The sequence below is a fragment of the Hemiscyllium ocellatum genome, chromosome 35, assembly GCF_020745735.1.
Source record: "Hemiscyllium ocellatum isolate sHemOce1 chromosome 35, sHemOce1.pat.X.cur, whole genome shotgun sequence".
Classification (NCBI taxonomy): Eukaryota; Metazoa; Chordata; class Chondrichthyes; order Orectolobiformes; family Hemiscylliidae; genus Hemiscyllium; species Hemiscyllium ocellatum.
Genome location: NC_083435.1, coordinates 3,377,189 through 3,391,126, shown reverse-complemented (window position 1 = coordinate 3,391,126; position 13,938 = coordinate 3,377,189). Strand labels below are relative to the sequence as shown.

The 13,938-nt window shown below is 51.6% G+C and overlaps 1 protein-coding gene across 1 annotated transcript in view; it reads right to left on the bottom strand.

The window, feature by feature from the left end:
- Positions 1–13,938, bottom strand: part of daxx (death-domain associated protein) — a 36,528-nt gene that overhangs the window by 15,911 nt on the left and 6,679 nt on the right. Inside the window, exons 2-4 of the mRNA XM_060850795.1 lie at positions 10,409–11,291; positions 8,359–8,766; positions 4,957–5,881 (exon numbers count right to left, since the gene is read on the bottom strand). Of these exons, the coding sequence (XP_060706778.1) occupies positions 4,957–5,881; positions 8,359–8,766; positions 10,409–11,291 (2,216 nt within the window). The remainder of the gene's footprint in view (positions 1–4,956; positions 5,882–8,358; positions 8,767–10,408; positions 11,292–13,938) is intronic.

Here is a 13,938-nt window from a genome sequence, read left to right as displayed (position 1 = left end):
ACCACTTCCATCCAGAAGGACAAGGGGCAGCAGATCCATGGGAACCCCACTCCCTGCAACTTCCCCTCCGAGCCCCTCCCCATCCCGACTTGGAAATATATCGGCCGTTCCTTCAGTGTGGCTGGGTCCCAATCCTGGAATTCCCTCCCTAAGGGACATTGTGGGTCTACCCACAGCACATGGACTGCAGCGGTTCAAGAAGGCAGCTCACCCCCAACTTCTCAAGGGGGGCAACTAGGGACAGGGGCAGGAAATGCAGCTCACCCTCACCTTCTCAAGGGTAATTACACAGTTGAATGTAGCCTTGATGTCAAAGGCTGTCACTCTCCCCTCCCCTCCCCTCTGGAATTCAACTCTTTCGTCCATGTTTGACCCAAGGCTGGAATGAGATCAGGAGCTGAGTGACCCTGGGGGAACTCAGCAGGTGCTGCTTGAAGGCACAGTTGATAACCCCTTCCATCACTTCCCTATGGTCAGGAGCAGACTGATGGGGCAGTAACTGACTGGGCTGGATTGATGTATAGGATGTATCTGGCAATTTTCCACATTGTACAGCAACAGCTTGGCTGGGGGCGCAGCAGTCCTGGAGTACAAGTCTTCAGTACTATTGCTGGAATGTTGTCAGGGCCCATAGCCTTTGTAGTATCCAGTGCTTCCAACCGGGAGACTGATATCGGTGACGCCCAGGAGCACTGCGAAAGCTTCAGCCTTACCTTTGGCCCTGATGTATTGGGCTTTGCCAACATTGAGGATGGGGAGATTTGTGGAACCGCCGATTTCATTCTCCACCACCATTCACGACTGGATGTGGCAGGGCTACAGAAGGAAGAGCTGATCGGTTGATTGAGGGATCGCTTAGCTCTGTTAGCACCATGGTAGCCCACAAACCCACCAACACACTAAAACTGCAGCTCGTGAACTTGACAGACTCTATACAGACAAACAAAACTAATGTCATTTACAAAATACCCTGCAAGAATTATAACCCTACACTGGACACACAGGCAGAAAGCTAGCCACCAGGATACATGAACACCAAACAGCCACAAAATGACATGACCCTCTCTCACTCGCATCCTCACATACAGATACTGGGACAACATGTGAAGGAGACCGCATCGGGAGCAATAAATACAGTAAATGACATTGGTGGATGTGCAGATGAGCATCATTTATTGTATCCGTTGCTCCCGATGCGGTCTCCTCTACACTGGGGAGACTGGGCGCCTCCTAGCAGAGTGCTTTAGGGAACATCTCTGGGACACCCACACCAATCAACCACACCGCCCTGTGGCCCAACATTTCAACTCCCCCTCCCACTCTGCCGAGAGCATGAAGGTCCTGGGCCTCCTTCACCGCCAATCCCTCACCACCCGACGCCTGGAGGAAGAACGCCTCATCTTCCGCCTCGGAACACTTCAACCCCAGGGCATCAATGTGGACTTCACCAGTTTCCTCATTTCCCCTTCCCCCACCTCACCCCAGCTCCAACCTTCCAGCTCAGCACTGTCCCTATGACCTGTCCTACCTGCCTATCTCCCTTCCCACCTATCCACTCTACCCTCCTCTCTGACCTATCACCTCCATCCCCACCTACTGTATTCTTGGCTACCTTCTCCCCAGCCCCAGCCCTTCCCATTTCTCTCTCCACCCTGGAAGCTCCCTGCCTTTATTCCTGACGGGCTTTTGCCTGCTCCTTGGAGGCTGCCTGGCCTGCTGTGCTTTTCCAGCACCACTCCCATCTCGACACAGGAAGTGACATCACTAACCCAGGGAAACATACCACCATGCTTCACCCAGAGGCTCACTGACGATGTCACCGAGCAGGGTGACAAGGCTTCTGGAAATGAACCTCCCAGCACAGTGAGAAAACCTCAACCGGAGCTATAAATCTTCTCAAAGGCCTGTCGATCACTCGCAGCCTATTCTGCTGGCCATGCAGGTCGTCCTGGTTGGTAGCTTCACCAGGCTGACCAGTCACCCTCAGGTATCCCTGGTACTGCTCCTGGCATACCCTCCTCTACTCCCCCCTTGAGGGCAATGATCGAGCGGGGAAATGGCGGGCCAGGAGGTTACAGACTGTGGAGTACAACCGAGAAACTGTAGCCTTAAAACTGGTCTGGAAACATTGAGACTAAAATGTAATGCTGAATTAAAGAACTGCATTCGAAAACAAACAGGCAGGAAGGCTCAGAAACAAAAAAGGGAGGATCCTAAGGAATGATGATGATGACAGGGACATCTGGGCTCACCAAGTGATAACAGGATGCTGTAAGACAATGAAGAACATATGCCTTAGCATCGGTGAATCGGAGAGATCAGGATACCTCGTGATAACATTCACAGCCGTTCCCTTCTGAAAGTAATGACAGTGTTCGATTCTTACCCTGAAACGAAACTGAGTACTATCTAAAGCTTTGTAATTAACAGTCAGATACTGCCAATTATATTGGATTCTTATTGCCCCTTGCAAGCGGGGCAGACAGAAAATCTTTGCTGACTTGAAAGTGCGAAAGGATATTAGAGAGTGTGAGAACGGCCATTTTAGTGCTGAGGCTGCTGAAGCCAGTAGAAAATTAACTCTTAGTGCTTAGCTGCTATGGACTGAATTTAATTGCATTTTGGGACTTTATGATTTTGAGTATCCATTACTGGTTATGAAATGCAAACTCTGAAAGGTTATATTGATAAAGCTTTAACTTACTTGCTGTTTTTTTTAAACAGACCATGTCTGCCCCAGACAACTCTAGCTAGTCAGATCTTAGGTCTAATTTCAATTTGCTTCACAAACTTGAAAAGGCGACATGTTAATTCGAGACTAATTAATCATTTTAAATACAACCTCGCAGTAACATTTCAGCCTCCATTACAGAATGATTCTGTGCTTAAGATAAAAAGGAGTCTGCTCCCAGCTTAAAATTATTCTAAACCGAACATTGAAGAGATTCTGACACACTGTCAGGAAGCCATTTTATGGTCAAACGTTTGCCCTCCTTGCTAAGAAGCCATTGTATCTGACATGAGAGCTGCACACGGTTACCTTAGGGACTCTCCAATTGGCTCAAACTGGTACCTCTTTATGATAGGAGTTTCTCTCACTAGAAGGCATCTAACTCAGCTGGGTATGTTTTTCCCAGCTGTTGGAGAGCCCAAGGCCTGCAGGAGTAACACACACACACACACACACACACACACCCCTATCAATTCACTTTGCTTCCTTATGAATTATGGTCTTTCACTGTCATCTGCCTAACTAAGAACGTGAGGTTTTTGTGAACTTTTGTATAAAGGAAGCCACTTTGTAGCAGTAGATGGGAGGAGCCTGCTGGGGCAGGTGAAGGGCTGGTACCCCACTCTCCTAGGTTATTTGAACAGAGTTAGCTTATAGGTATCAGTGTTATGTTGTAACTGTGACGCACTTGGTGAACAAAAGGGGATGACTAAAATTAAACTCAACAGCCTGTAAGAGGTTTTTATTTCGGACTTCCAAAGAGTATAATCTCCAGGACGAACCAAGAGAGAGGCTTTACAGGTCTGAGTCCACGTGGGATTCCCTGGGCCACCCCAAATCTCCACTTTAACTATCTGCACATGCTGATGGCCCATAAGCTCTCACAGATGCCCAGTCTGGAGTTGCTGGATCTGTTGGAAGCCTGTCCCTTTCGCACTGTACTAAGTACCATACAACACGATGGAGGTTATCCCCAACCGTGAAGGCAGGATGTGGACTCCACAAGGACTGGGTGGTGGTCCCTCATTCCGACAGTCATGGACAGATGGATCTGCAGCTGAGGGATCAGGAGTGAGGTGGTCAGGTATGGGGTTTCCCTCCCCACCTGCCGCAGACCCAGTCTAGCAGCTGTGTCCTTTCGGACCTGACCAGCTCACTCAGTAGGACTGCTGCTGAGCCACTCTTGGTGGTGGACAGCGGGGACATTCTGTACCCTCACTACCCTCAGTGTTGTTCAACATGGAGTACCACCGATCCATCAGCTGAGGGAGGACTGTGCATGGTAATCAGCAGGGAGGTTCCTGGCCCATGCTTAATCATGGGGGGGGAGCAGAGTCAACGTTGGGGTCTCCCAAGGACAACTCTCTCCCAACTGTATCCCACTGCGCCGCCCCGTCTGCTGGGTCTGCCCTGCCAATGGGACAGGATATATCCAGGGATGGTGATGGTGGTGTCTGGGACATTGTCTGTAAGGTATCACTACTCGAGTAGGACTCAAGTCAGGCTGTTGCTTGACCAGTTTGAGATAACTCTCCCAACTTTGGCACTAGCCCCCAGATATGAGTGGGGAGGACTCTGCAGGGTCAGCAGAACTGCACGGTCTGACTGGTTTCATTTCTTTGTGGAGACATTGTAACCATTGGTACAACTGAATGGTTTGCTCAGCTACTTCAGGAAGGCAGATGAGAGTCAACCACATTGCTGCAGCTCTGGAGCTGCATGCTGGGCAGATCCATGTCAAGTTGGTGGATTTCCGTACCTACTCTTTACCGATAGCGTTGTCCAACGACTCCATCCCAACTACTTGCTGAGAACAACTAGCCCTGTCCTTCCCATCACCCAGGTGCACCCTCCATCCCTTTCATCAGGCACAGTTCTATTCAGAATGCCTGAAAGTGATCCATGGGAACCACATCCCTCATGCAGCTTGAGACAGGTCGCGCCATGGGGTTTGCCAGTTCCCAGGACAGTGACAGCCCATTGTAATGGACGGGATCCAGTGGTTTGTCAACTGGGAGGCCAATACAACCAATGACTGAGCTTCGTCAGCCTGCAGCAGGGCAGGCAAACTGATTACAACGGCTCACTCAGCAGAAGCCCTTTCAGGCAGCAACAACAACAGTAACCTCTCTTACCCACTGAGTTGCTTCTCAAAACGACAGAGGGGAGAGAACGGGAACAAGGAATGTGACTATCCAAAAGAAACGCAACCTCTTTCTACTTACTGCGTCTCCACGTCCGGGGCTCGCTTCATTCTTTTTGCAACTGGTGAGGTGTCTAGATCGACAGACTCTTGCTTTTGTCCATTGAGTGCAGTTAAACAGACGTCTGGACCATGCTCATCCCTTCCCAGAACGTCCAACTTCCCTTTTGTGACAGGAGGCCTACCATCCAGGGTGGTCTCAACCTCCAGGGTCGAAGGTTTCGGCTCATAACACGGAGAAGCCTCTGCACTGCCCTCGCCGTGTGCAGGCACATTGTTTGTTACGGTTTGCTCAGCCACCCAGGGGCTGGGTTCGGGGCTCCGTTTGACAACGGCCACTTCCAGTTTCTGCCCACTGGAGTCAGCGCGTTTCCTCTTTGGATGCTGTTGGGCTTGGCCTCCAAGGTCAGGCTCTGCTGCCTCCCAATCAGCGGGCACGGGACTTGCCTCGGAGCTCCCGCCTCCTTCCTCAGGTGGGCACGCAGGACTGCCTTGTGCATCAGCCTGGCACTCCGTCTCAGCGACGGCAGACGCCAACTCTTCCCCCGCAGCCAAGGCAGTCCCGTTCTCGCTGCTGGAGCCGACCCCTTCCTCCACCGCCCCGTCCCCCAGAGCGACGGCAAGTGTAGCAGCTTCACCCCCAACACTCGAGCCCACTCCGTCCTCCATAGGGACACCATCACTGCTGACGTCCTCTCGCGTGGGGCTCCCACTCTCGGCAGCGCACTCAGACTTGGCAGTCGGGCATGTGGAGCTGAGCTCAGTCTTGGAGCTAGCCTCGGCCTCCACAGGCTCCAATCCCACCCCTTCATCCACACGGGGTCCTTCTGCAGACTCTGCATCCTCTTCACTGTCCTCGTCTTCCGAAGACTGGGCCGATTCAACAGAGCCCTGGTCCTCCTCCTCTCCCTCCTCCTCCTCAGCATCACTGCCTTCTGCTTTCTCATCTGGAACACAATTGAAATGATCTAAGTATTCTCCCGAGGAAAGGGAGGAACCAATTTCAACTACCCGTCCCAGTCAGAGAAATCTCCAACAGGCCATCAGGAAGCTGGAGGCATTATATCCAATACTTCGGGCGGGGAGGCATTATATCCAATACTTCGGGCGGGGAGGGGGGGGGAGCCACCTCCCTCTCTCTCTCGGTTACATCTGCCAAAAGATTTAACCTTTAATAATTTATTATCAAGTGTGCATTTAACGTCAGTCATACCTTCAGTTCAAACAGGAGTTGCCTCCTCATTATGAGATTGGGTCCCACAGTCAGGTGGTGCTACATCAGGGAACATGTTTGCAGGAGCAGAGAGGGAGGGGAGAGAGAGGGGGGGGAGAGAGACACACAGAGGAAAGTCTCTCTTGACACACAGACGACCCTTGTTGACATCAGTCATCTTTCACTGGGATACTGACTGAGTCCAACCTCGGAGTCACAAGTTGGGACCAGGTGGAGCTTTGCAGTTGCTTTCCCAATGGTAGATGGGAATGAGATAGGGAGATGAAGGTGGAGGGTGATGGTGAGAGGGCTGAGGGGATGGTGGCGCAGACAGATCAGAAAGACAATGGACAGGTCAAGAGGGCGTTGCCAAGTTGGAGGGTTGGACCTGGGATGAGCTTGGGGGAAGGAGAGATCAGCAAACTGCTGAAATCAACATTGACCAGGTTTGGTTGGTGGGTCGCAAGGTGAAAGATGAGGAGTTCTTCCTCCAGGCATCGGGTGGCTAGACTCTGGAGGCGGAGGAGGCTGAGGACTTGCATGCTTTTGGCAGAGTGGGAGGGGGAACTGAAATAGGCAGAAGACTGATATGGGCAAGGAGGGAAATACACCTCTGGTAGTGGGGTCCATTTGTTGGTGGCAGAAACGGTTGAGGATGATGCAGAGAACATTCCTGGGACAAGCTTACAGAACATTCCAGAGAATATTCCTGGGACACGTGCAATAACCAACTTCATCTTGTGGTGGAACGTTTCAACTTCAACCCACTCCCCCCCCCCCCCCCACCCCCCCCCCTCCCCCCCGGCCAAGGGCATGCAGGCCCTGGGCCCCCTCCATCTCCACTCACCTACCACCCAACATCTGGAGGGAAAAAAAACCTCAGTCTGCCTTGGGACCCTCCAACCACACGGGATCAATGTGAATGTCACCAGTTTCCTCATCTCCCCCTCCCCAAACTCCCCCCCCCCCCCCCCCCCCACCTTATCCCAGATCCAACCTTCCAACTCAGCACTGTCCCTCGTGAACTGCCCTACCTGCCCATCTTCCTTCCCACCAATCCGCTCCAACCTATCACCATCAGCCTCCACCTTCACCTGTCAATCACATTCCCAGCAACCTTGCCCCACCCATTTATCTCTCCGCGCCCCCCCGGCCCTTAAGCCCTTCTTCAGGAATATGGGGTATGCTCAAAATGTCAACTCTCCTGCTCCTCGGATGCTGCCTGACTGGCTGTGCTTTTCCAGCACCACATGTTTTGACACTAGCCATATAACGATGGCGGTTACCAGAGCAGGTTAGAAGGGTACATTCCGGAGCCAGCTCACTCACCTGGCCTGGCAAAGCCAGTCTACCATCTACAAGATCGTGCTTAGGCTCCATTGGTCAACGTTCTTCCTGAACAGCTTGCTCAGCATGGTCACTGAGACTGAGCAGGCAAAGGGACCCGTGTGTTGGTAAAGGACCAAGTCAATGAGTAATAATCCGGCAGGTAGTGGATCACATGAACCTGCCCACTTTGTCAAGAAGAGTAATAAACGCAGGTCGAGTCAGAGGTTTACAGCATGGAAACAGGCCCTTCAGCCCAACTTACCCATGCTGGCCTGTTTTCCACATCCTGAAACAGAGGCTGCAGATTGGTGCAGAGGGACCCGAGAGTCTGGGCAGTAAGTTAGCATGCAAAGGAAAACGTCAGCCTTTGTGAGGAGAATCAAGTCTCAAAGAAAGGAACTCGTGCCACTACTGTACAGGACATTGGAGAGGTCACGTGCAGGGAGTGCTGATCGCTCCCTTAAGGAGGGAGCAGGTTCTGAAAAGGCTCACTCTGCTGACACCTACGGTGAAGGGTTCTGTGAGGGGACAGTTTGGACCAGTGTTCCCGGGAGTTGACAAGGAAGAGATGTGACCTTATTAAAATTCAGAAGATCCGAAGGGGAATACAGTAAGTGGGGGGAGTTTAAAATTAAAAAGGCTTCCCATTTGAGATGGAGATCAGGAACAGTTTGCTTCAAAAAAAAAAGGGCAACTCTTTGGAGAGTCCCCTTCCACAGTGAGCCATGACAGTTCAATCACAAGGTTTCCTAGGCAGCCGCTTGGAATGGATTGGGAGGGAGTGGGGAGGGGGGGTGGGTGGGAAAGAGAGGGTTGTCTCCCCTGGTTTCTGGTGTAATGTGTAAGGCACCTCTACAGCACGGTCTATTGGAACACTGATACCTTCATGTGGTTCCTCCTCAGTGGCTACAACCTCCTCGATCTTTGACAGTTCTTCCTCGATGTCGGGATCTGACGACAGGTCCTCCTCCTCTTCATCTTCCTCCTCCTCCTGATCATCATCTGAGCCACAACCATCCTGATCTTCCTCTGGTCCTTGCCCTTTAGTCGCGCTCACCTTTTGGGCCGTGTCCCGTTGCTCCTCAGCTCCCTCTGTGGTGGTTTCGGAGGTGGAGGTGACTGCCGACTGCAGCAGTTTCTTTTTCTTTCTCTTCTCCTCCTCCTCGATTTCACTGATGTCCTGCAGCTCGGCGTATTTCTTCACCACCTCATCCAGGCGCCCGAGAGCCACCGTCCGGTTAGACCGCAGCCGTCTCTCCAAGGTGGGGTCCACCATGGCTGGGTCTTTCCCTGGGAAACAGAGACACTTGTTACATTGTGGTGCTGGGCAGCAGGCGGAGTTACACTGACACAAGGTCCCAACACAACCACACCATCTTCACCCAATTCACAACACCGGGGGTTCAGCAGAGCCTCGGACCCTCCCCCACAGAGTGGAAGCAACTTCACTAAAGGAAGATTAGATTAGATTAGATTGCTTACAGTGTGGAAACAGGCCCTTTGACCCAACAAGTCCACACCAACCCGCTGAAGTGTAGACACCCAGACCCATTCCCCTACATTTACCCCTTCACCTAACACTACGGACAATTTAGGATGACCAATTCACCTGACCTGCACATCTTTGGACTGTGGGAGGAAACCCACACAGACACAGGGAGAATGTGCAAACTCCACACAGAGTCGCCTGAGGTGGGAAATGAACCCTGGTCTCTAGCGCTGTGAGGCAGCAGTGCGAACCACTGTGCCCACCATACCGCCCAGCAGCTGCCCGACAAAGAAGGGGCTGAGCAGGGTGGACGGAAGAGCCATTTGGGGAATAAGAGCCCATTCAGTCGAAGCAGGACTCATCGAGGTAGATGCCAAGAGGAGTTGCATTGAAAAGATTTTTTTCCTAAGTTTTCAATCTTGCAACAGTCAGGCCATTTACACAAATCAGCAACGTGAAGGGAAATGCTTTAATATCCACAAGCTAAGAGCACTGACCGACGGTAACTTGGCGAATAGACTAGGGCCCACCTGTTAACCAACATTAGGCCTGTGGCCTTGGCAGGGTGGAAATGCTGAAGGTGGGTGGGGAAGAGGGAGGGAGGGGATTCTCAGTGAGGGCTGTATAGAGAAGAGAATCACTTTTTAAATACACCTCAGTCAGACATGGGGAGAATCTATTTCCGTTTATAGTTGGCTGCTTCCTGAAGACTGCTTTCAAAAGGCAGAGTCTTTGAACACAAGGCAGAGGTAGATGGACCTTTGTTAAGGGTGGGGGGGGGGGGGAGGTGGGGGAAGGTCAGCAGTGTAGACAGGACCGGGGGGTGGGGGTGGGGTTGAAATTAGGCAAGCCATGAATTTATTAAATGGCGGGGAGGGCTTGAAGACCGACTCCCGCCCCTAATCCGTATGTACGTACAACAGAACTTTCATCAATACCAGAGTGGAAGGGGCTGGGGAGATAGACAGGAAGGGGAAGGTAAAACCACAATCCGATCAGAGAAAACCTCACTCAGTGACCGAGGAAGCTGAAGAAGATGAATTGCCTATTTCTGCTCCTCTTCATCCTAATACTTCCCTGCAGTTCAGGAACACCTCCCCCCTGCCCTGTGCAACCTCCCGAAGGGGAGACACAATGCGTTATGTCCCAGCTACAGAGACAAACACACAACGCTGGAGAAACTCAACAGCTCGAGCAGCATCTGGGGAGAGAGACAGAGTTAGTGCTTCAAGTCCGATAGGATCCCTCTCCAGAGCTCTCGGAATTTCACTCCATCATTCCGCACAGGCAAATGGGCTGTGGAGCCAGGACTGAGGTTGGGCAGGAGTGGGTCAGAGCAGGGAGCAATTGTCGCTTTACTTGGCACCGATTACCCCCCCCCCCCACTCCAAACTAAGGGGCACGAGAGACTGCAGGATCACACACCTCCCTCCACACACCCACCTGGTTTATAGTCGTCGGTGAGGTGGCTGCCAAAGTTGTACACCAGGTCAAGGTGGCGCCGCTCCTGTAGACGATTGCCCACCTCTCTGAACACGTCCTGTGCCATGCTCTGGATCTGCCTCTGCCTGAGGCCCAGTGAGTGCTTGATGCTGACTTTCTGAATGATGTTGCGGATATCCTGGTAATCGGGGAAGTGATCGGCCTTGTTGATGAACCTCTCGATCTTGCGGTTGATCTCGGGGTACCGGGTGCCAGTGAAGGCAATGCGCTGCTCAATGACCCGGCCCGTCAGGCTCGAGCAGTTCTTCAGCTCACACAGCTTCTCAAAGATCTTCACCATCTTCTTCTTCAGCCGGTGCTCCTGGATGTACGAGGAGTCCTCGTCCTCCAGCTCCTTCAGGTCCAGCTCCTTCTCCTGCAGGCGCTTGATCTCGTCAGCGTAGACCTTCAGGAGGTTCTCCAAGTAGCGGATCTGACGGCGGGATCCACTGCCTGTCCGCTTCTTCGTGGCTGGCTCAGACTGAGAGACCGACATGGAGGCTGGATCTGCTGACTGGTCATTACTCGGAGCCGGACACACGCCTGGCTCTTTCCCACCCTGGGCTGACGGACTGCCTGGCTCAGCCTCTGCTTTCTTGGAGTTCTCCCTGCTGGCCAAGGCCTGTTTGGTTTTTTGAGAGTTGGCTTTCAGAGCCGTACAGAGCTCATTGATGTAAACAAACACTTTGCTTTTCTTGCCCTGAACCCGAGTGAGACAACGGCCCAGCACGTTGCGGAACTCCGTGGAGGCCAGATAGTCTGGGAAGGCCTTGCTGTACTTCCTCTGTAGGAAATTGATCACTTCCGGGTTCTCTTCCGTTAAAGTTCCACAGAACTCCACAAACTGCAGGGAGTGGGCGGTGGGGGAACAGAGAAGAGAAACAGTCAACAATCGTCAATTCACTTGCACAGACAAGGCACTTCAGGTCAAACACACAAAGACCAAGGAGTTTTACCCGGTCTACATCGTTCCGGGGCGCTACGGGAGGGGGATTGCTTCCCTGGTGCATCTTTGTCGAACCTGCCCTGAGCTATTGTGTAAAACCACCATACCCTTGGCACACAGTCCCAGACGGTGGAACACCCAGGTCTGCACCCACCCCAACACCAGCAGGTCTTGGACTGCGCAGAACCAGACTTTACTGCATGACAGATCTGAGGAGAGGATCCCTTCACACCAGCCAAGCCACAGTTGGTGCTTGTTTCAAAGTTCTGGTGATGAGGCACTCTGCCAAATGACCCTGGCATCCTGCCCAGAGCACCATCCGACAAGATCAACCACTTCCTTTCCCAACAGGAATTCAAGGACGTCACACACAGACCAAACAGTACCCAGTGGGAACACACCAACAAATCTGTCCTGACATTGCTCCTTTTCACTTTAGACTCTGGAGAAGAGTATTTCCTTGCTACAATCCCATGGGAATCTTGGATTAATGCTGTATTTAAGAAGGCAGCTCACGACCACCTTCTCAAGGGTAACCAGGGATGAGCAATAATGTACTGGCCCAGCCAGCAATGCCCACATCCCACAGGAGGCATTAGAACACAGCCCTCCATCACTGGGTGGGGTGGGGTCACAAACAATTGGAACAAGTCAGCTGTATCTGGCAAGAGCTGAAACCTCTCACATTTATCACACCTACAGACATATATCACTACCAATCTCCTCACTGCTGGTCATACAGTCCCACTTACACTCTGCCATGAGCAAATGTGGCTCTTTCGGAGGGGCAGTACTCAGGCAATGGTGTACCGACAGGCACATCAGCAGGATGGGAGATGTTAAGTCCAAGCCCAGTCTCTCTGCAACAGAACATGTCCCTCACCAAGAGCGATGATCACTTGGTTAGTAACGGTCACACTCAGCAGGAAGTTACCTGCTTGTGCACGCAAACTGGCCACTGCATTTCATTCACTGGTTATGAAGCACTTTGGGATGAACTGAAATCTCTCCCTGGAAGGCGAGACACATCCCTATAAATTACACTGTACAATTCCAGAATACTGACATTTCGGAACTGTAATGAGTGATTTATGAACATGAAGGATAAACAGTCTCTGTCCTGAGCACTTGGGTCAATGCCAGAAGTCCCCAATAATAACTTACATTGAAACATCCCAAGGTGCTGCACTCAAACATTGACAAACAGGATTGAACACTCCGCCATTTAGAAGAACAGCAAGACAAATGGCTGAAACCTTGCAGAATGCCGCAGAGCTAAGAAGGGGCAGAAGGTACTGAAGTATCAACGTTACTATAATTATTGAGGGTCTTTGAAACTCCTTATTTAAGGCTGAGACAGTTAGACAAGAGTAGGTTAGATTCCCTAGTGTGGAAACAGGCCCTTCGACCCAACAAATCCACACCGACCCTCCGAAGCACAACCCACCCAGACCCATTGCCCTACATTTACCCCTTGACTAATGCAGCTAACACTAGGGGTAAGTTAGCACGGCCAATCTGCCTGAGCTGCACATCTCTGGGACTGTGGGAAGAAACCCACGCAGACATGGGGAGAATGTGCAAACTCCACACAGACAGTTGCCTGAGGTGGGAATTGAACCCAGGTCCCCCAGCACTGTGAGGCAGCAGTGCTAACCACTGTGCCACCGCACCGCCCACACAGAATCCCTGCAACATTAAAACAGCCGCATCAGCCCTACAAATCCACACTGACCCACTGAAGAGGATCCCACCCAAACCCATCCCCGCATTACTCTACATTTACCCCTAACCTCCACATCCCACAACACGGTGGGCAATTTAGCATGGCTAATTCATCTGACCTGCACGTGTATGAACTATGGGAGGAAACCAGAGTTAGATACTTTGTCAGTTTGGGAAATCAGGACTTATGGGGAGGGTGGGAATGTTGATGCGGAGAATGTCTGATCAGATGTGATCCTGATGAACCGCACAGCAGGATCAGCCGAAACCAGTTCCTTTTCCTTATGGTCTAACATTGGCAATCAGCACTGGCTTCAGGGTGAAAATTCCTCGCTATGTCAAACAGGGTCGCTTCTAACTAGTGGAGAGGCACCCAGGTCTGTGTGCATGCTGGTTACCAACAGCAAGTTACAGGAAATAATCAAAACACGCTCCAAACACAACGAGGGCTAAGAAATCAATGCTTCAGTTTCATGTCCGGCTTTTCTGGTAAACCAGGGTCAAATTCTGAACAGAGATACCACAAACTAGACTTCTGCTTTCCGGGAGCAGTGATCCAAGTATTTAGAAAGTAAGCAAATCACTCATGAAATCTTGAAGCTATTAAAGGTTTTAACATTTCAGGTCCACGGACCCCCTCCGAACTGAAGGAGGGTCACCGGACCTGGAACGTTAACCCTTGCTTTCTCTCCCGAGATGCTGCCCGACCCACTGATCTCCTTGGCCGCTAATTGCCAGCATCTGCAGTTCTTTCAGTTTCAAGAATGAAATTAGAAATGATGGCAGCGCGAGAGGGTTGGAGCATAGATCAACCGCAGTC